Source organism: Trachymyrmex cornetzi, unplaced genomic scaffold (assembly GCF_001594075.2).
Source record: "Trachymyrmex cornetzi isolate Tcor2-1 unplaced genomic scaffold, Tcor1.1 scaffold223, whole genome shotgun sequence".
Classification (NCBI taxonomy): domain Eukaryota; kingdom Metazoa; phylum Arthropoda; class Insecta; order Hymenoptera; family Formicidae; genus Trachymyrmex; species Trachymyrmex cornetzi.
The window spans coordinates 3,030,780-3,052,188 of NW_017296881.1; the positions used below are offsets into that span (position 1 = coordinate 3,030,780).

The 21,409-nt window shown below is 34.9% G+C and overlaps 2 protein-coding genes across 2 annotated transcripts; both read right to left on the minus strand.

Annotated features, from left to right (window-relative positions):
- Nucleotides 1-981: 981 nt before the first annotated feature.
- On the minus strand, nucleotides 982-15,858 carry LOC108760388 (uncharacterized). Its single transcript, XM_018506319.1, has 13 exons — nucleotides 15,110-15,858; nucleotides 8,310-8,472; nucleotides 8,081-8,104; nucleotides 7,878-7,993; nucleotides 7,564-7,801; nucleotides 4,448-7,117; nucleotides 3,832-4,029; nucleotides 3,023-3,680; nucleotides 2,687-2,890; nucleotides 2,456-2,590; nucleotides 2,104-2,381; nucleotides 1,810-2,010; nucleotides 982-1,736 (listed from the first exon to the last, which is right to left on the minus strand). The coding sequence occupies exons 1-13, from the start codon at nucleotides 15,191-15,193 to the stop codon at nucleotides 1,489-1,491; spliced, it is 5,217 nt and encodes a 1,738-aa protein (XP_018361821.1). The 5' UTR covers nucleotides 15,194-15,858; the 3' UTR covers nucleotides 982-1,488.
- A 4,441-nt stretch (nucleotides 15,859-20,299) lies between these two features.
- On the minus strand, nucleotides 20,300-21,367 carry LOC108760160 (uncharacterized). Its single transcript, XM_018505963.1, has 3 exons — nucleotides 21,358-21,367; nucleotides 20,731-20,987; nucleotides 20,300-20,644 (listed from the first exon to the last, which is right to left on the minus strand). Exons 1-3 carry the CDS (start codon nucleotides 21,365-21,367, stop codon nucleotides 20,429-20,431), a joined length of 483 nt encoding a protein of 160 aa, XP_018361465.1. The 3' UTR covers nucleotides 20,300-20,428.
- Between the last annotated feature and the right edge of the window lie 42 nt (nucleotides 21,368-21,409).

Consider the following 21,409-nt stretch of genomic DNA (forward strand, 5'->3'; position numbering starts at 1 on the left):
GCCGGATGAAATGAACATTGTACATGTACAGCTATCAGGAACCAGATATACTAGGCCTCTGAGCATTACTCCTAAATGGTGTCGGATGCCATCATCAATAGTTCGATATATTTTGCCTCTACACTTTTACTCTGTCGAGTTCAGTATTATACAATATTTACAAATGAGATATCAATAATCAAGAACTGAAATAGAAATCTAACAGTGTGACATTTAACAAGAGTACGTTAATACTAATATTACACTTGAGTAAGATAAAATTACTTAAGTAAAGTACTAAATGACATTTGTAATGAACAAAACAGCGACATCATTAGCAATTATTTGTTTGTTCATATCGCACAATTTGTAATAAAATACATAATTATTTCATCTATTTTTAATTTGATGACAGTATTGTAAAATTATTTACGAAAGCTTTTATTTTTAAACGTTAATATGTACGATATAATTAATATTTTTCATGGAAATGATTTTTGGTGATGAAAATCTGACTAATAAAGTGAAGTTGTATATCATTCTTTGTATCATTATATTGCATAATTACCTTCTAATTGTCCAACTAAAAATTGAAGACAATGAAAAGAACATGAATTTTACAAAAAGAATATATTTGCTGCTATTTTTTCTTGTAAACTTCACATTAATTATAAATTTTAATAATAATTTTGTAATATATGTACACATTACTGTGAAGATAAGTCGTGTCTTTTTACATTATAGACTAGACTTTTTATTTGATCAGATCTTGCCAATAACATAATTTAAAACATTGTCTAAAAGCAGAATTAATACAAATCAAGTTAATTTCTGCGTGAACATCATTATCTATATAGAGAGATCTGTATACTGAAATAACTGACCATTAATAACACGACATTGAGAGAGATTTGCAACGTTCTAAATAAATAATCGCAAAGTTTTTTTCTACTTTTTCTCGATATATATACAATTAGTCTAGAAGTAAAAGAATCCTTCTTTTGAAGATAAACTATAGAATCTCTAAAATTTCGCAACAGTCTATTGAGTTTTGTTGCTTATAGTGTACTTTAATTCTATTTTTATGCTATAAAAGAACGTGGAATGTTCTATCACATTTCCTTTTGTAATTCGCTTTTACGTCTTAAACGGTGCCGTTTATGATCCATTCTTTTCAAGCAAATTTTAATTGTTAATTGCATGTTGTAGATACCTGCATGAATTAATATCAAACTCGCATTGTCTGCAGATTGATATTACCACATCTTTGTATATAGAAAGATAATTATAGTACCATAAAATTGTTTGTATGACTTGAAAAAGTAAAAATACACTTATATGTACTGCCTTTAATAAGACGTTGATGCGACGTATTTTTACGTATAACTTATATACAATTGCGTTAGCTTTCCCTCAATGAGACTATATCTATTCATCGGATTGCGCTAATGTTTACTTATATAAATATAAATCGCGTTTACATTATCATATTGACATATCAGTCTTGTATTATCGCGAGATTGTGGAACAATCTCGTTCGTCGCTGCCGTCGGAACATTCCAAAAATCCATTACAGACACGTGATTTGGGTAAACACTCTCCGAGAGGACATCTGTGACCTTTGCAGAACTCTACCGCAGACGGTTGGATATCTTTCTGTGTGATGACATAATCGATGTATGACATATAGGAATAAATTTTTGTATAGACGCCTGGTCGTTCTCGCCTTCCGCATCCGTAGCCATTTGAAGTAATTCCTGGTCAAAAAAATATATTTATATTTAGATGGAGAAATAGAGAAATTTATTTATTAAATATTCAATTTCATACCTTGTAGTACATAACGATTTTCAAACGGTGATAAGCATACCAAAGGACCACCACTGTCTCCAAGACAGGCGTCTTTGCCACCGTTTTCTAATCCTGCGCAGAGCATTCCATTTGTAATCCTATATAGCGGCAAGAATAGAGTCTTCCTTCGACAATCTTCTGTCGACATGACTGGAATTTGTACTTCTTGCAATGTATCAGCTGTTAAATGTAAATAACAGGATTTATATTACATGAAACTTTTTTAATGTAAGATTACGATCACGTTTGCCAAGATGAGTTTATCCTACTTACGAAACACCCTGCCGATTTCATATAACTGACCCCATCCAGTGACCACGCATACAGTCCCAGTGAGGACCGGTGCTTTCGGGAGGCATACTGGTCGTATATAGTCGCTGAAATTAACCGCTTGTTCGAGTCTTATTACAGCTATATCATTGAGGAATACGTGATCAACATAATCCGGATGTAGTGATATATAATCGACTCGTAAGAGTTGCTCGTGTGGGCTTCGGAAACTTCCTCTACGAGTTGCACCGATTCTTGCAACCCAATAGTTATTCTGTGCGCTGTAAGGCAATACTTTCAATTAAAACCTTGTATTGAAGCTATGTAATTAAAAAATTATCATCTTTCAACTTACTGATAAAAGCAGTGCCCAGCACTGATAACCCATCTGTCATTGATTAAAGCACCACCGCATTGATAATTTCCATCCTTATATAAAGCTACTTGCCATGGCCAATTGCCCACGGAACTGCTAGCACCACCGACAATCCTGAAGTAACAAAAAGAAAATAATTTGCTTTAAAGTGTTCAATTTCGAGCTTCATGCCCGACGGAATTAGTGCAGCAATATTTTATGAAGACATACCTCGCGGTCGATGCCACCTGAGTTCTTATTCCACATTCGAAATTTTTGCATCTTATTTTAAGAACTTCGCCGCTCGGACACTGAGATGATTTGAAAGACAAAGCTGTTCTATCCGAAAGATCTGATTTATCATACGACAAAGTGTAGTAAAATTGGTTTAATGGCGGGTTTTGATCCAGCACTTTTTCCACCATTTCATAATCTCTGCAAACAAAAGGTTTTCAGTATAAAAAAATTTTGTTATAGAAAAAAATGTATAGAAATTTGACTTTGTTATAGAAATGACTTTGTAAAGAAATTTCTGTTAATCGAGATTTTAACGGTGATGTCACTTACTGATACGTAATGGCCTTGCACGCAGCCTTGGCAAGATCCTCGATGGACCACGTAACTTGACGCGCATGCTGCTCTTGTGTGAGACTATTCGTATTAATAAAACAAAGTTTTCCCCATTTTCCATTTTTTCGTACACTAAGTATTCCTTTATTGTTATAATTATCGATCTCGTTATTGTTATAAACTTTTGCTACTGGAAAGGTTCTGTTATCTTTGGCATGCAAATTATTCCCCGGAATCAAACCGTTCCTTAAAACGTTCGAAGATGTTTCTCTACTGGAAACAGCAACTTCGATGTTACTCTCCTCCACATCTCTATTCCGAGTCAATTCCTGATTGATTAACTTCGAAGATAGGCCATTCTTGTCGTTTATTAATCTTTCTGATTGTAAATTATTAGGGAGGATATATAGAGTGGTTGTGTCTCTCTCTATTACTTGATCGAGATGTTTGACCATCTCGGAATGATTTTTCGATAAGTTTTTCGTCAAGACAAGATCAATTCGCGATTCAGCTATGTTTTCCTCGTTGTCTATTAAAGCGGTACATTTCTTTTCATCTTCGCCGCCGGGACAATCGCTAAAACCGTTGCATACCTTATCCGTATCAACACAGGATTTGCTGTTACCGCATACGAATTGACCTTTCTCGCACCAGTCTGTAAAATATAATTAAATGAGTAAGAAATGGAACATGAGGAGAGACGCTAGAAGATTTTTAGGTGACCACCCTTGAAAGTTAATGAGAACTAATTAAAACTTAATTAAGTTTTATGAGTTATCGTAACAATTCGAATTAAATAATTTTACCGCAATTGTTCTCGTCCGAATAATCCCAACAATCGGCGATACCGTCGCAGATCTTCTGATACAATAGCTGTGTTTTGAGGAAATCAGCGCATGTGCAATTAGCCTCGTCCTCCGCACCTGGACATTCTACTAGCATGTTACAAATCGCGCTGGAGTCTAAGCATTTCCCATCTCCACAAAGGAAGCCAATGCAACTATCTGCGAAAATATGGTACGTTTATTATAAGAAGATAATATATTGAAATATATGAATTTTTTGGATAATGTTATTATTATATATTTTTTATGGTTGGTGAAATACACTGAATTACGAATTTTCGATTTATGGGGGGGGGGGGGGGATAAGCTCTACTTTTACTGAAGTAAGATACACACAAATATCCAAGCACTTATTAATATAGGATAATGAAAAAAAGAAAATATATATTTTACGAATTAATATCATCAAATATGATGGTACGTGAAAAAAATGTATACAGCATAAGAAAAAAATTTAATTTTTAGTATAATTTAATATGACTGTAGTAAAGAAACTACAGAAGCTACCTGAGCTTTGCAAACTAATACTTTTCCATTCGTCTATATGTGCTTGAACGTGTTACGCTTGCATAATTACCATTAGTCTTGCTGAGTTTTTGGATTGTTGGTACTGTATGTGTCTCGCGCGCGTATGTCTCGTCCTCTTCCTTATTTAGTATTTTAGTAAATATTTCCACACCGTCCCGACTCAATGTAAATTCTGAACTCGCGTTCTTTAGAGTCTCATTTCCAGTCACAACATCGGCGATTTTCTTCAGCTCTTCAATATCTAACGATAGCTCGTGGTCTTGAGATTGCAACATCTCGCTCAAGTTTAAATTGTTCCTAGTAATTTGTACGAGATCGTCATTTGTTTTGATTTGCGCGAGTTGCTTGAGCTTCTCCAAGAGAATTCTGTTCTCTTCGAGTGACATTTTTCTGTCCGACGTCTGCATCGTCCTTAAGTTCGCCGCCGATAAAAGTGGCCGTTTCTGGATCAACGAGAGTATCGTCTCCGTCGTGTTGACAGCCGATTCGGATGATTTATCTGCTTCGTTGTTCGACGTCGAAGACTTCTCCGAATGAACAACTGGATTAGTGGAATTGGTGACGATAAATTTCAAAATGACTGGATCGCTCTTAATGTTGGACGACACCCTCGTGCTGATGGAGGTCACGACTTCGACTATCTGTTCCACTATAGTGCTTTTATGATTTGAGTTCTTCTCATCGGACTTTGTAGAGTTCTGGATCTTGTGCGAGGAGGAAGATTCAGTTGTGGATTCGTCGGTATTCGTTGTGTCTCTGTCGTGCATGTAATCGCGCACTCCGAATAATTGCTCCAAAAGAGTCGTATCAGGAAAGTCGATCTTTGGTCTCGGTCGCACCGGCCTACCAATTCCCGTGTTGCTCTTGACAGGCGCCAACGTCACGAGATTTTCTACTACATAGGCTTTTAAAGTCTCGTTATAAACCTTCTTTTTGTGTAATTCATCATTGTTGACTGTCACTTCGTCCGCGTGTGACTCCCAGTTTTCTTCCAATTCACCATCAGGCGTATGCTTGACAGTATCGATTTCGACGAAGGTTGAATTTCTCGATACGCCTCTCTTACCGCTTGAATCTTTGGCGATCAATTTTGGCTCTGAGTAACTCTCCGTTGTGCTAAAGTACGATTTATTGTCATCTTTTACGATACTTGACTCTATCGACGTAATTTGTCCACTTTGTAGCTGGGCTATCGTATCGTCGTGTTCCACAACAGAAGTTTCTATTTCGATGATTCTCTTTGGTGGTAATGGCGTTAGAACTTTGTCTTGGAACAATTTTTCATCAGTGGACGTGTCATCCGAAAGAGGTGGAGCATCCAAGTTATCAAAAGGAACGTTGATACTATAATTTACTACGGACGTGATTTTGTCGACGGGTATCGTGTGTCTAAAAGGTTTCGTTGTTGCTGGATTCTCAATCAAGCTGGATCCGAGACTACCACCATTTAAATCAGGAGTATTGTAACTCGTGTAAATCGGTTGCTGATTGATATTAACCTTCCTATTCCGCAACATGTCTTCATCTGTGGTCAGCGCCAGAATACTGCTTCCTCTGTATCGATTCTTCGCTTCTAATTCGATTTCCGTGTCTAGTACAGGTTCCGCTACACCAACACCGCTCGTGAACGAGTCGTTCATAATTTTCTCGTTAGGCTCCATCGACGATGCTGAATTATCAAACTTTGCTTCTGTTTTTCGAGTAGCGTTTGAATCTTTATGCTTTTTTTCTTGAAAGGCATTATTTTGTATTGAAATATTTTCGGGGACTCCGCGAGTTATCGAGCTCTCAGAGTTAGAAATTACTCTTTCATTGCCATCATATGATGAAGCTTTTAGTTTGACACTGTACATTTCCGAAGGCAGCTGACCGGCGACTTCAATATCCAGTTTCTCATGATTGTTTGATTTAATTAGACCTGGATCGATTCTATCCCGCGGAAAATCGGTGTTGTCGATATCGAAGGTATTTATCTCGGATACATCACGAAAATTAACAGAATCTAACGGTAACTTTGGCACCGTTGGTGTTGTGCTAGTTTCATCATTAGGCATTTTTACGTTATCACGAAAATCACTCGTCCTCGAAATGGCTGTCCGCGTGGTCGACTCTGTATAACTGGTTTTTTTGACATCGTCATTAGGTAACAACTTGAATTCCGTGTTTACATATCCCGGCACGATTGGTTTCCATGGTGAATTATTCTCAAAATCTGGATTGAGGAAGTCTTTGAAAATATTCAAATCGCTACGAACGGTTGTGGTTCCTGAAGACGTAGTTTTCATTTCATTCTCCTGTTTTTCGTTCAATTTATCTTTATTGACCATAGCTGTTGTAGATTTTGTGAACAATGTCGAAGGTACGTCAGTTGGCGAAGATTCTACGCGATTGAGTACTTTTTCTGACGTCGTGGTGTGTTTTTGCAATGGCATTCTCTTAGTAGTGGCTAATCCTTTGTTATCTATTATCGGCTCGGATATTTCTTTAGTTGAATTTTCTGCAGTAATATTAATTTTCGTTGCTCTGTAGGTACCCTGGATAGTTGGAATGTTGTTGAAGTCTATATTTGGCTCGCTGTCGGTCTTGGTTGGTTTTGTTTTTGATTTTGAACTCATAATCAAGCTGCTATTTCTATTTGGTCGTAATAAACCATTTTTAGTAATCATAGTATGTTTCTGCTGCCCTTGTTTCTGATTCACGATATTTTCTTGATTTATTCCTGGAATTTTTACAAAGAATTTTTATGCGAAACTGATTTTATTTGATCAAGAACAAACAAATGAAGCAATAAGCAATTTTGATTTAGACGGTTTCGACTTCCGATTTTGATTATGAATATAAAATGCAATATTTGTAGCTAAACGAATTTTGTTAGAAGTTAATGGATACAACTAATGAATTATGTTAATTGTGCAAAATATAATGTGTAAGAGGAAGAATGAGCGAGACATGTTTGTGGAAAAAAATATAAAAATGAAGAAAAGTTTTAATAACGAAAATAAGAAGAATTTAAATGAAAGGTAGAAATAAAAAAGTATGAACAAGAAAAACTGAATAATCGACGCGAGAAAATAAGTAGTAGAAATACGGAAATCTAGAATTAAAATGTTTATACTTTTGTGCAGTTTTGCTTAAAGCTGATTTATTAAACTTATCACTACTCACTTTTCACTGATGTAGACGTGAGGTCTAATTCTATATCTTTGAATAATGATGATATAGAGTATGTTTCCTTGGCAATAATGTCTTGGATGGTGTCTTCGACATTTACGATCGACCGTGGTATCTTCCTTCGATCGAGATACAATCTGAAGAAAACTTTCAAAGTCCCATTCTCAAACTTGTCTATCATAGTTTGTTTGTAAGATAAACCGAGCACGCTTCTCCTAAATAGAAGCTCAAACTGGAAATAACATTGAATTTTTAAGAGATTTTCCTCCTTACACACGTAGTAGAAATTTTGAAATGCATTTGCTTACAATATTTTTGAATTTTCGTTCTTTTTCTCGGAAGACCATGCTTGTGTTAAGTTTTAACATGGGATTATACCTCTCGCCTCTTACTATTCTGATGCTACATGAAAATCCAATGATAGCTGTAACCGAGAAACGGTAAGGTTGAAACATGAAGGTATTTCGCTATTTATTATTATGTATATTATTTGAATATATAGAAAACTCACCATTTTTAGAATCTGTTCGAAAAGCTGAAACATTTAATTAATAATAATTAGTTTTATGTAATTTATTATTTGATTTACTTTGAATTCAATTGAAAAAAAGTAAACATTTTTTTGAAGAAGTTTTTAAATTTATTTGTCTACTTTTTTATCATTTTCTTACGTACACGAAACTTTTATATAAAGTTTAATTAAGCAACTTAATAAATGATAAATTCAACATTCAACGTACCACCCATCCACAATGCTAATCCAGCAATTGCCAGAACTACGACCAAGACTAACATAGCTGATATAATTAACATGGCACTGCCAAACCTCCATGTAGTATTACCATTTCTTCGTGCTACTGATGTTCTGGACCAAGGTGATCTTGGCGATAAATAATAGTCATTCTGTAACGAGGATCATTAATCTTAATCTATCGATTGTTTCTCAATGATTAAACATGTTTTTAAATCTTGATTTAAAAGATAATTTAAAATATAAAATTTTACGAATTTCTCAATTTGTTATTACAATTGCATAACGAAACATATATTATATAATGGTATGTTCTCATACGTTTTTCGATAAATGCGCACAGCATTTTTTCTTATTTTTTGTAAGAGAGGTATAATTTCTTAATGTCTTTTATTTTCATCTGGTATACATTCGTAGCGAAGCGAGACAGGTGGCACGCGACTTATCGCTGAATAATATATATATATATATATGCTATAAATATAAACGTGTACAGTAATCCTGTTAACGGTACCACCGGCGGCACGGAATGCATGGATAAGAAGAAATTTTCAAAGTGTCGAGATGGAAATAACACGTTCAGCTTTGCTCGACTTGTCGGATGGGATCGCGTAGAAAATTCATAATATTTCGTCTAGCGGTAAATGTGCCATACGCAAGTGTTGTCGGCATTTTCAAGCATGGCTGCTTTCGTAAAAGTCGAAACGGTTAAGTGTTTCTCGTAAGATCTAAATGATATTTCCGATGTTTCCGATTGCTTCCGATAAACATTACAAAGCTTTAACCAGCTCATAAGAAAAAAAAGTTAGATAAAATAATAAATATTTAGGTCAAAATTGGATATGTCGACCTCCAAAAATCTTAATTTTTAGTAGATTTTAAGTGTTATTAATTCGAGGTTGTCTAAAACATATGCTTGTGATCCTTTATCTCATCTACGAAGGTGCGAATTAATAGTAAAAGTATTTGTATTTAACAACGTTTTCAATGTTTGTATTATTTTAATGGAGAACGTGATTTATATTACCGCAAGGAATATCTAAAAACAATTTTAGTTTGCAGTGGTAAGTTATGTTTCTTATTAACAAGAATCTCAGAAAATGTTTGGCTTAGAAGTGTTTATGACGATATTAGATTCCGTTTGCGTTCGTCGTCAAATTATTAGTGCAAGACATACATTTTATACGCGTCCTCGCATCTTGTTCGAACAGGTGGAATCTCGAATGCACCGATGAAATCGACCGTATCGAATGCGATGTCCAGATATAAAGAAGGAACCGTTAGAAACTTATAGATTGTCACGATTTTATAAAAAATATTCCGTGACGTTTATTTTTCTTTGTTACATACAGTTCTTTGCGCATGCTGTATTATGTTATTGTTTGAATTATTTATGAAAATAAAAAAGACCGGTATTGCGCTAATTTTATTCAATATTTAGAGTATACTAAAAAATTACTGATATTTTATAAAACAATCTTAAAATACAACCTGTTCATGTCATCAGAGAGAAAACTGTTAGCCCAAATTATATCTGTGATATTCTTTCTAATGTATCCTTTCATCTTTTTTAGTATATTCCTTTATCTTTTTAGTGTATCTTTTTATCTTTACTTTATTGAATTAAAATAAGCGTTAAACTGATTTGCAATTATTTCAGATTTGTCGTTATTATCGCGATGATGATATTATCAATCCACGGTAGCGTAGATAATATGAAGCGCGATATAGTTTTAATTTATTACATGTTACTTATTTATATTTTTCTTGTAATGTTGCAATTACATTTATAAAAGATTTACGGTGCATAATTTATTTTTTCTTAAATCAATATTTTATGAAAGTTGTAAAATATTTTATGAAAGTTGTAAATTTGCAGAAATAAATTTACTTAGTAATTTGTATTCAATTTTCAAGGTATTGTATTGAAGTTGATGATCCATGAAAATATAGGCAAATTAGCGCATGATGACATGTCATTTTGCTAACAGTATACAATCTTACTTTAAAGTATTGATTCTATTTTATCATTTCACTACTTGATCAACAATCACTTTCTTTCAGTACTGTCACAAACGAGAAAAATATTTGATAATTAAATATTATATATTGTAATTATTTCAGACTTCTTGTTTCTTTTTTTAATTAATGCTTGTAAAAAAGATATTTGTATAGGTATGTCTCTTAATTTTTCAAATTTATGAAAAAAGCAATCTCAAATTTAAATATCAGAGAGAAAACTGTTAACCCAAATTATCTACGATAATTCTTTCTAATGTATCCTTTCATCTTTTTTAGTATATTCCTTTATCTTTTTGGTGTATCTTTTATCTTTTTAGTGTATCCTTTTATCTTTTTTTACCATTTCCTCTCATATTCTTCAAAGATGCAGGCCGTAAGAATAATCCTCGGCGGCACTTAAGTAGCGTTGCCGAGCATATCCAACTATGTGGATCACAAAGCGTGGTAACAGCTATGCGATTCCTGAAAAGGCTGTTACCTCCGCCGCCTTATGAAAACTTTATAACTATATAAATAACATGTCAAATGACACTCAGGCTGCTAACTGTCAACCATTCGCCAAGGATTCAGTTAATTAAAGAACGATGGAGAATGACAGAAACAAGGCTCATGGATTGCTACGGTATGAAGAAGATAGGAACACATTACAAAAATTTCTGCTAATAGTATAGCGCAGAACACAAGGGCTAATATTTGAGGACGGTTAAGAAATTTGACCTCGGTCCGTAAATAATAGTTTGAAGAAGGTGGCGGTATACACAATTGTCCGTGTGCGTACCATGACCTGGACGAAGTCAATGCGCGGCCTTCGTAGGGGCAGCACGAAGAAAACGCGAGAAGATGCGAGTATGAGCAACTTTGCCGAGTGCAAAGATCCTTCAAGGACGCTCCCGCAACTCTCGTCCTTGTCTGGTTTAATAAGGGTCCCTAGGAACGTGTGTATACCTGGAACTGGTACACACAGATCGTAACGCCTGTCCAGGGCCGGGCCTTGCGAAGCCGCATTACGTTATCTGTGCCAGACTTATACTCAAGTCAAAGTATAATTTCATTCACAAATAATCACGATTGGCATGCTTGGATATTTAAAAAAAATGTGTCGATTACGTATCGCGTAAGAAGTGAAGAACATTCCGCAGATACTTTGTATTATCTTAAATCAACTCGGAGAGATCCTCGCAACAGGAATCGATCGAATATGTATGGGCGTCGGCAAATCAGTTGGAAAGATTTATTATTGTTAGTACCATCATCTTTGCGATTATGTTCTCGCAAGATCCTTACGATATGCAAATATGTATATTTCAACAATACGATAGACAACGAGTTGAATCGTTCTTAATTCGTATTTCACGCAAGAATTTCCTTACACCGAAAGCTTAAGCTTCACGCGAGCTTTGCTCGAGGAAATACGATGATATCTAAAGCAGAAGTAAGTATATGGGAACTTCCTTCGTTTGTTTTGTGGATACATATCATTGGATTATTTTATATAATCGCTCATTAGTATTTCATAAACGTTACTTGCAATGTTGTTCCCGCGTTTAAATTTATCAAGTCAAGTTCTCAAGAATACACAGAGAAAGAAAGCGACAAAGAGAGAATACTGAGAATACAGTTATAATTTGTTCCATTATATGGATATTTTTTACGATACTTCCGCGAGATTTCATATCAGTAAAAATTTTTCCACCTATACTGGAGATTACAATCACTTACATAATTCGATTAGAAAAGTAGCAGACAAATCATCGTCCGTCGTATTCCATACTTCCAAGGTTAAGTTACTTATTATACGGATCTTCGAAGCTACATTATATAATGACATAAAATCAAGATTGATTCTCCATCTTCAAGAATCAGTTAAAAACACTTCCATAATATTCCTGCGAATTTAAAGTTGTCAACCGTCAAGATTTGTCAACGCTCAATTCATCACGAGATTGGGATTGCTATTAAATTATTTTCTCTTTATGATGGGACACTTTTTATACACCGTCATACATTCATATTCTAGGTACGTTGAACCTAACTGTCAGCTATTATAGTAATTCTGAGGCTAAATAAAGGCGTGCCTGGACACGTAATCCCTTATATAGTTCATCGCAGTTCACCTCGCGGCTCATTAACGACGAGACTTAATTATCATTCAGTCGACGTTCCGGGGCAGTCTAAACGTGCGCGCGATGAACAATTCAAATATTATCCATAATCGTTAGTGTAAGTGCGAACGTTGCGTGCATGCGTACAATCAATACATATGCGAGAGATCCGTTTTTTCTAATGATACGTTGAGCGTTGCTCGCCACACGATTTGAGTTCATATTCCAGTTTTCTCGGCTGCGAGGGTGCATCTCATCAGGGATGGTTATCGCACGTAATACAATTTACCGCGAGTAAAGTGCATCGCTATCGTCGCAATTATCGCTCACAGTCGTTGACTTGATAACGGTACCATTGTGTACGGGTTGCGAACGTGTCGGACGATCGGGTTTAAACAGCCAATTAAGCGAACGGCGCCGCGGTGTGGGATGTGGGTTTTGGCATAAAAAATAAAAAAAACTTGTTAAAACGGAAATAATCCCTATACGAATATGTTTCTAATAATTTGAAAGATAACTAAATGAAGCCGTCAAGAAAGATTTAAGTATTTTTCACTTAATATTATAAGAAAACATCTCAAATGTATAAAAATAGAATGGATTATTAGTTTCACGAAATTAGAAATTCATAGAATTTATCAACCCTGTTTTCTTAAAACAGTTGTATGTGCATGTCGGTAAAAATATAATTATATATACATTTGCTCATCTTGTCGCGTGTTCTTATTTCAGTCGGTGTCGTTATATTTATTGTTGCATAGCTTTTTTTACTGAAAGAAACTGAGTAACGATAAATGTAACGATATACGGACTGGTTAAGAAGTACAAAAAAGGGCCCACAGGTGTATTTTTCTTGATAATGATTAAAAAACTTTAGCTTCCTATTAAGTAAATAAAAAGAAGATGTAAAAGGAAAGATAACAAAAACAAGTAGGGAGCAAGGATAAATGTAAGTGCAAGGAATATCCCCCCTTATTGGATGCCATAATTGAAGTTTGCTGTCTCGCGTAAAGATACACGGTCTCGCCATTGCGCGTGAACGTGAAACATGACCGTGTCTCTGAATAAAATTATATAATGCTTTCGTGCAAGGCAAGGTGAAGGTTTCCGTGATGTAAAATCTATATATATATGTATATATATTATAAAGGAATTATGAAGGAATTGACCTACTCCTTCCTATACCCATTCGTTAGAAAAATGTTCACATATAGTGAAAATCATTTTTAATATGTATTAAGCTTCACCAAATTGCAATTTTCATAATTTTTACAAATTAATTTTATTATATATAGATTTTGCATCTTAGAGCGGTATTCATAGTCCGTTCTTATTTCAAGACTGTCTTAAGTAATGTCTTAAAACACTAATACGGCCCTCTGATTGGTTCGTGACTTTTTAAGACTGTACTTAAGACAGTCTTGAATATAAGATCTGAATCTACTATGAATACCGGAAGTTACAAAATTTAATGCTACACTTATAATCATCTTAGGTATTCATAGTCAGATCTTATATTCAAGACTGTCTTAAGTACGGTCTTAAAAAGTCACGAACCAATCAAAAGGCCGTATTAGCGTCTTAAGACATTACTTAAGATTAGTCTTGAAATAAGAACGGACTATGAATACCGTCCTTATTTTATATTTTATTTTATACTCTCTAAATCCTTAGGAATGAAATTCCATTTTAAAGAGTAAAAATTGAGTCATTCTTGAAAAAGAATGACTCAAATCTTAGTCTTTAAGAGTGACATTTTACTCTTTAGACTTTAGAGTGACAATTCACTCTAAGGATATAGTCTGTTCTTGTTTTAAAACCGTCTTAAGTAACATCTGAAGTAACGTCTTAAGTAACGTTAAGATGTTAACATGGCTCTCTGAAAGGTTCATGACATCTTAAGACTGTACTTAAGACAGTCTTAAATATAAAAATTGACTACGAATGTCGGTCTAAAAGTTTTAGAGAATAAGCAAACAACGTATTTAAATTCACAGGGAGATCAACGTGTTTCGTTCAAAAAGTGAACGATTGTGTCATTAAAAACAAAAAACATGTATTTTGTCTGTCTGGTTACGATTTTATTCTTCAATGAAACTCGTATACGTTTTTATAGACGTCTCAGTTTGCTGAGTTAACTACTTTCATTTTTTTACAACTCATATAAGCTGGTAGAATCACTACCGATACCAAGAATAATAATCGTTTTGAAGTTGAAATATCGACAACTTTTGTTAATTTAATTAATATAATATTTAAAGAATATCTTATAAAGGTGACAATAAAATTTTATTAAGTCGGAATACACTCAATATATTATAATCATCAAGATTCCCTTTTTCTTCGACAAATCAAAAATGATTTGTTGAAGAAATGCGTTTTGATGTCAAGTCAACTTAACTTGTAAAGCATTTTACAGCAAAAAAGTAGACTCGACAAAACAGGAAAACGCCTTTTTTGTTATAATCTCACTTTCATTATTGAATAGATGTTCTTATTATATACGTATACTTGTCAAGATTATCTTTAAAATCTTACAAAATACAACAATTGAATACTCCTTAGGAATATACAAAAAAATAGATCAGTTATCCGATTTAAGTCGAGTCTCAAATTATAAATGATTTGTTCTATTTTTAAAATATGCACGTATAAGCCAACTTACTTGATAAGCAAAAGGGCTAGGCCTGTAATAACTGCCAGAATTCATCACGGCGTGACTCTTTCCGCTGCCACACATGGAAGTCATCGTCTGGATTTTTGAGTTTTTACTTCCTTTCGAATTATATTCGTGATGTACGTTGTTTCCCAGGAGATTCGGAGTTTATCTTTTATGACATTCCACGACGATGGTGCACCATGACGATAATTGCGTGGAGGCTGATCGTGTCAAAGCATTCTTCGCATTCTCATTGTAAAAAAGAGATGCTGCTGTGTCTCTATAACTGCTATTAGATTCGCTAATAAAGTCAGATTTCGTTTAAGGAATTCTTTTACAGGCTCGATTGCAGGCAATAATTAACGTTTTTGATGGGTCAACGTGCGGGATCAAAAAAAGTAATCGCTCGTGCGGTATTCATCAAAGTTGCAGGGGAATGCACTTTTCGATGTCCGGGTAGATACCGTTAAGCCAATGCGGAGTAACTTGGAATGTATATTCTCTAAGTCGGAAAATACTTGTGTTACTCAATTGATTACGTTCATCTGCTAATTACTACTGTCCGGTCAACGTACTGAGATAGTTCATAATGAACTATTATCGGCTGGTGAAAAAAAAAAATAATATTTAATTTTTACTTAGATGGACAAATTATTGATCCGCACCGGTAGCCAGTCCGGTATAAATCATATCGCGTTTGTTGATTTCTCGAGGAGGGCACGTACACGAAGCGTCCATGCAGGCGATGCTTCTTCCGAGACGATCCGAAGCGAGGAGAGGTGAAGCGCGGCAAGGTGAAGCGCGGCGAAGCAAGCGGGACACCACCACGTCCTTCCTACGTGACGGCTGACCACCAACTGACAATCTGAGATCTTAAGCTTGAGGTACCGCCGTTCCTCATCTTCGTTCTTCCCGTTCGACCAAGTCTCTCACGTCGCGCGTCGCAAGTATATATATTCGGCTTACACACCATCCCGACGAATTCCCCACGCTGACTTTATGTATTCCCACGGTTACGGTGCTTTACATTTTAAATCTGCACTATCTTTGCGAAAACTACCGCGTTTTCGTAACTAAACGACCGTTGAACGGAGCTATGATACAAATAATATTTTTTGTCATCTCGAAAAGTATGAAAGATTCGAACGTACTCATAAAATCCAATTACTTTACCGTAATGCTTCCTTCTACAAGAATATGTAGAGAAAAATCGTAAAAAGAGTACACTCGAGCAATGATGCTCAAGGAGATTTCAATGCTCGCATAGATCTCGAGCGCCGCATCGAGACATTTCAATATGTTACAAGCATATCTTTATATAGATTAGAATATATAAATCAAATATTCTCTTCTCTTATACATATATTTTTATATATTGTATTTATTCATTTACTTATCTATTAACGGGAACAGAATAACAATATGATAATGCAAAAAGTAAAACACGAAGAACGATTTTGCTAAACTATTTAAAAATCTAGTTACATACAAATCTGAAAATAATTTTGTTAGACCATTCAAATAATTAAGTAGAACGCTCAAGTTGACTGCTAGAATGTCAAAACTTGTTACAGCATTGCCCATCATGCACAAGTTTCTTGTATAATTATTTTGGTAGTCCAACAAAATTATTTTCAGATCTGTATCTATAATATTTACATTTTTATAAATACTTCAGCAATCATTCTTTCCATAAATATTTTTTAAATGGTAACACGAGCAATAAAAATGATATGAAACGAAAAAAAAAATAGAAAAAGAAAAAAAAAATAAAATAGACAATAAAAATATGAAATATTGTAAATATACGTAATTTCGTATGCAAAAATATTACACTAATATATGCATTTTATATTGAAAAACATCATTAATTGCATATTTACATTAGAAATATATTTGTTTACGGAATATAATTTGTGTTACGAACAATAAAGTGGTAAGCCAGCACATTCATCGTTTTGTTAGTACAATAATTTTACGAAGACAACAGTTCTACATAATCCCACTGTTTGCATGTTAGGTGGAGCAACGTAATGCTACTTATTAGACGGCGCGCGCCCTTATTAATAATGATGCTAGATCACCGTTGTCTTATCTCGTTATTATTTCGCTAACGGTAGCGAACCTTGTGATCCCGCGATTTTTTACGGTGGACATAATATGAAATTGTGTCCCACGTATCTCACCGGTTAAATCGTGCATATATTTACAGAACTTGTTACGCTGCAATTTGTTCTTACGTCTACAAAGTTAATCACTGATACCGTAATTTTTATTACAAGAATTTTTGACAACTACAACTTGTATAAAAACAACTATTTAGGTTGTAAAATTTTAGTGGCATTTGATTGTTTTAAATTGTATGTACATTTAAATATTCAAAGAATTGCACAATAATGCCTTTATAAAATACAAAATGTACATAATATTTGAATAAAAATAATGTAATTTTTTGTCACACAATATTAATATATTCTAAGAAAAGAGAAAAAATTTATTACAATTTTTATATTAATATTTTTAGTAATTTAAGAATCTAAAATAAAAAAATTTTATTTTGACTAATTTAAAGCAACGGTAGTTTGTTATGTAAGACAATTTCACTAAAATACTAAAATACTAACCCATGTTATAATCAAGTTTGCCGATATGTCATTACTCAAATGCTTGTTATCGTTTTGAATGAAGAGGGAGCAAGCATGAAATGAAAAAAGAAGAAAAGAAACAGGGAAGAGAGCCATGATCGGCAAAGAATTTTTGATCAAAGATTATCATTAAATTATAAATAATGGTCTTTATCTGCAGGCAACGAGCTTTAAAAGATCGTCGATACAAGTCCAGTATTTTCTTCCTTCAATCAAAATTGAGTCGATATTGGAAAAATTTTCGTTTGCACATTAAAGTTTAAATAATGAATTTTCTGAAAAATTCAGCAGACGTTGAAAAAGGCTCATCGTAAAAGACCAGACATGCCTCGGGCCTACATTATAATATCGCGATATAATTAGCTCTTCTTAGCATTTTTAACTTCCGTATTTTTAGCATCTTTTCTTACCTGCTCTCTCAAATAAATTTGCTACTTACTCATATATACGTTTCGATTAATTTCCATTCGTATAGTTATATTAAGATTAGAACAGGATTGACGAGGAAGTGCTAAGAATAAGAAGATAATTTGATCTTAATGCATTGAGAATATAGTATGCTCAAGTCCCACTATATTTCTATAATATGCGTATTTGCAAGAATCGGCAGATGTATATTGGCAGAAACTGGTTCAGACATCTTGGAAGCGAAGTTTCGAAAATTTTCGACAGGAATGTCCGCGACGTCGGTTAATCCCACTATTATTATCGCGTATTATTATTCCGATCGCTTGCGGGAGCGGCGCGTAGGAACGGCCGGTGGAAATTATCGATGGTGGCCGCGCCGGCGTACCGAGGAGCTGTAAATAACACTTTTTATCGCCCGCGGTCTGGATTTCGGACGGGCGTAATCCTCCGTCGTTTCCCTTCATCCACCGGAGATTTATCTGTAAAAATTTGGCCGAAACAGAAAAAGAGAACACGGCGCGCCGCGTGGCTGCCGCGCTGAGCGCTCTCCTTATCGCGCGGGAATGGCAATTCCCGCGACTCGCCTGGGCCCGATGGGCCTCCCCGCGCGCTCCGGGACGCGGCATCCGGTCCCCGGTCCCCGGTCCCCCGGTAAGATTGCCGTACTTGCGCTTAAGGTATCCCTTGCAGCTGACTACGTGGCGGAATGTCGTGCCGGTAAGATGCTCTGGGTGATCTTTACAGGGCCGTATCGAGTGGGCCCGCCTCTCGTCTTCCTCATTTTTCTCTTCCTATTTCTTCTCCCCCAAGATTCGAATAATTTTCGTTGATTGTGCGCCTCTTTCTTTGAAGTTCGAACACTTTACCGCGTCCGGTCCATTAAACGGACGATCTAACAGATCGCGATACTGTACGTCAGATGTTCCTCCCGGATGCGATCCCGGAAGACTCGGAGATCTCTCGTTACGTTGCTTTCTTTGTTGATAATCAAATTCGCTTTTAAGATTCAGCGTGTCTATTCTATAAATTTTATATATAAATTCTATATGTAAATTTGCATATAGAAAGAACGGTTTCATTAAAATATCGAAAAATTAGACCTGATACACAAAGATCTAAATATATGCTGTATAATATTTAAATAATCATGTAGGACGCAAGCATGACGATTAATAATGTTGCAAGAAATATTTGATATTCTAGCTACTAGTTTGAGTGTTCTACATAATTATTTTCAGGTCTCTATCTACACTGAAAAAAATATACTAAATTTTAATAAATCAAATTTGTTTGAATAGCACCGAGGAAATATTTGTTAAATATAAAGATTATACATTTATTATTTGATACAAGAACCGTTAATTTGATTTGACAATCATTTTTTTATTGCGTAAATATTTATTTACTGTAAGTAAATGTTTAGATATTCCAGCAAAAATTTCTTTTCGTATAGTTAATATAAATATGCACATACATATATATATATAACGGAGGGATAGGGAGAAGGGGCATCATCGCGTGGCATTGACATCGGCGTCGCACGACGATCCGTGCTGCGGTTCGCCGCCGTGTCATACCTGATTTATCGATTGACATTTTTTCGGCAGATTTTTATTACGTTTTGATCCCATAGCGCATACATTTAACCACCAAGCCATTCACCGCGTCCAGGCTGGCCTCAGGGCTTTCGGGCTTCTCATGGCTTATTCTCTTCGGCCAGGTCCGAAAACGTAATATACATTCGAGTTGTTGCCGATTTAATTTAATCGATTACCTTCCAAAACGACTGTTTGCCGAACACTAACTATTTGTCCTTTGTTTCCATTATTTTCTGTTCGATTAATCTTCCCGATTCTCTTCTTATTTTACGCGCGTTTTAATCTTAATATCTCTGTATAAATATGTCTGTACCGAAGTACGGATTAACACGAACACACGTACACATGCACACATTGAATTCTATTCTATTATATATACACCGTTAATTTAATATATATAATTTAATACTTTCGAAATTAACCGTAAAGACTTCTTATAAATATAAGTGATACATTATGCTCGCTAATTCCGTGCTAATTAGAAGAAGTCACCTATTTTCAGGAAATAGGAAGTCGATTGCATTTTCGTATCTCGCATCGTCTTTCCTCGATTCGCACTTTCAGAGACTCGTTTCATCAAAATTCCTCAGTGTATTTGATCGTTCAGTTATTTACTTTCCATTTATCACGTATGAGGTGATCTTTCTTTGTTAAAGAAATGATCGAAACGGTAATCAACGTGCTCGTTCAACGGCCTCAATTATCCTTTGGAACGTGACGGTGTCGAGTCCGGCGAAGGGTCTGTCTTGGGCCACGAACGGAAGGGAGCGGCGTCTTCTTCGTCGTCGGCGGAGTATATCGTCGAAATAATCGTCCGTGGTCTGTGGATTTACTTTGGCATAATAGAGAGCCGCAAAAGCGCTGTAGACCAAAAGAGCTGCGGTTGCGAGCTGAAGAATACAATAACACGTATATTTCAATCAAAGTTATATGATTATTCTGGGAAAAATCAGATGGTCGAATCTTAGGATTATACCTGAAAGACGGCCCAGAATTTGTAGCTTCCTTCGTTTATCAAAAAATCATAATAACCGACCCAGTAATCAGTCTTAGGACGATCTATCGCTTTTGTGCCACCGTTCTTTTCGTCATTTAAAATGTCTTCATCGTGATCATCGTGATGGTCGGCGTTGTCACCTTCAGTATTGTGATCCCATCTATACGCTCTGTTTCGTCTGCTTCTACGAACAAAAATGTGGCTTACTGTTAATGCAGAGTGACAAATTGCTAATCCTGCCAATTAATCAGATTCGTATTGATTTAATTTTCCTCTTTTTTTATATGTATACACTAAAAATTGCGCTTTTAAAAAATATTGCAATTGAAATTAACATTAGGAACAATTGCAGAGCAAAGTCCTTTTGAGATCCAAAATTCGTATCAAAATTCACAGAATACTATTCTATATAATTCTTTATAATTCGTGTTACATAATTTAGAAATATGACTAAATTAGAATATACATACATGATGTGTATAAAATAAAATATATATTAGTTATATGTACATTAATATAAGCATATAAAATTATAGTAGAAATTTAATAACATATAAAATTATAGATTTTGTTCTAATTAGGTATTCGATGCGAATTATAGTTTGCTTATGCTCATTTCTATTCATGTAACTTAATTTTAATCTCTCTCTCTTAATAT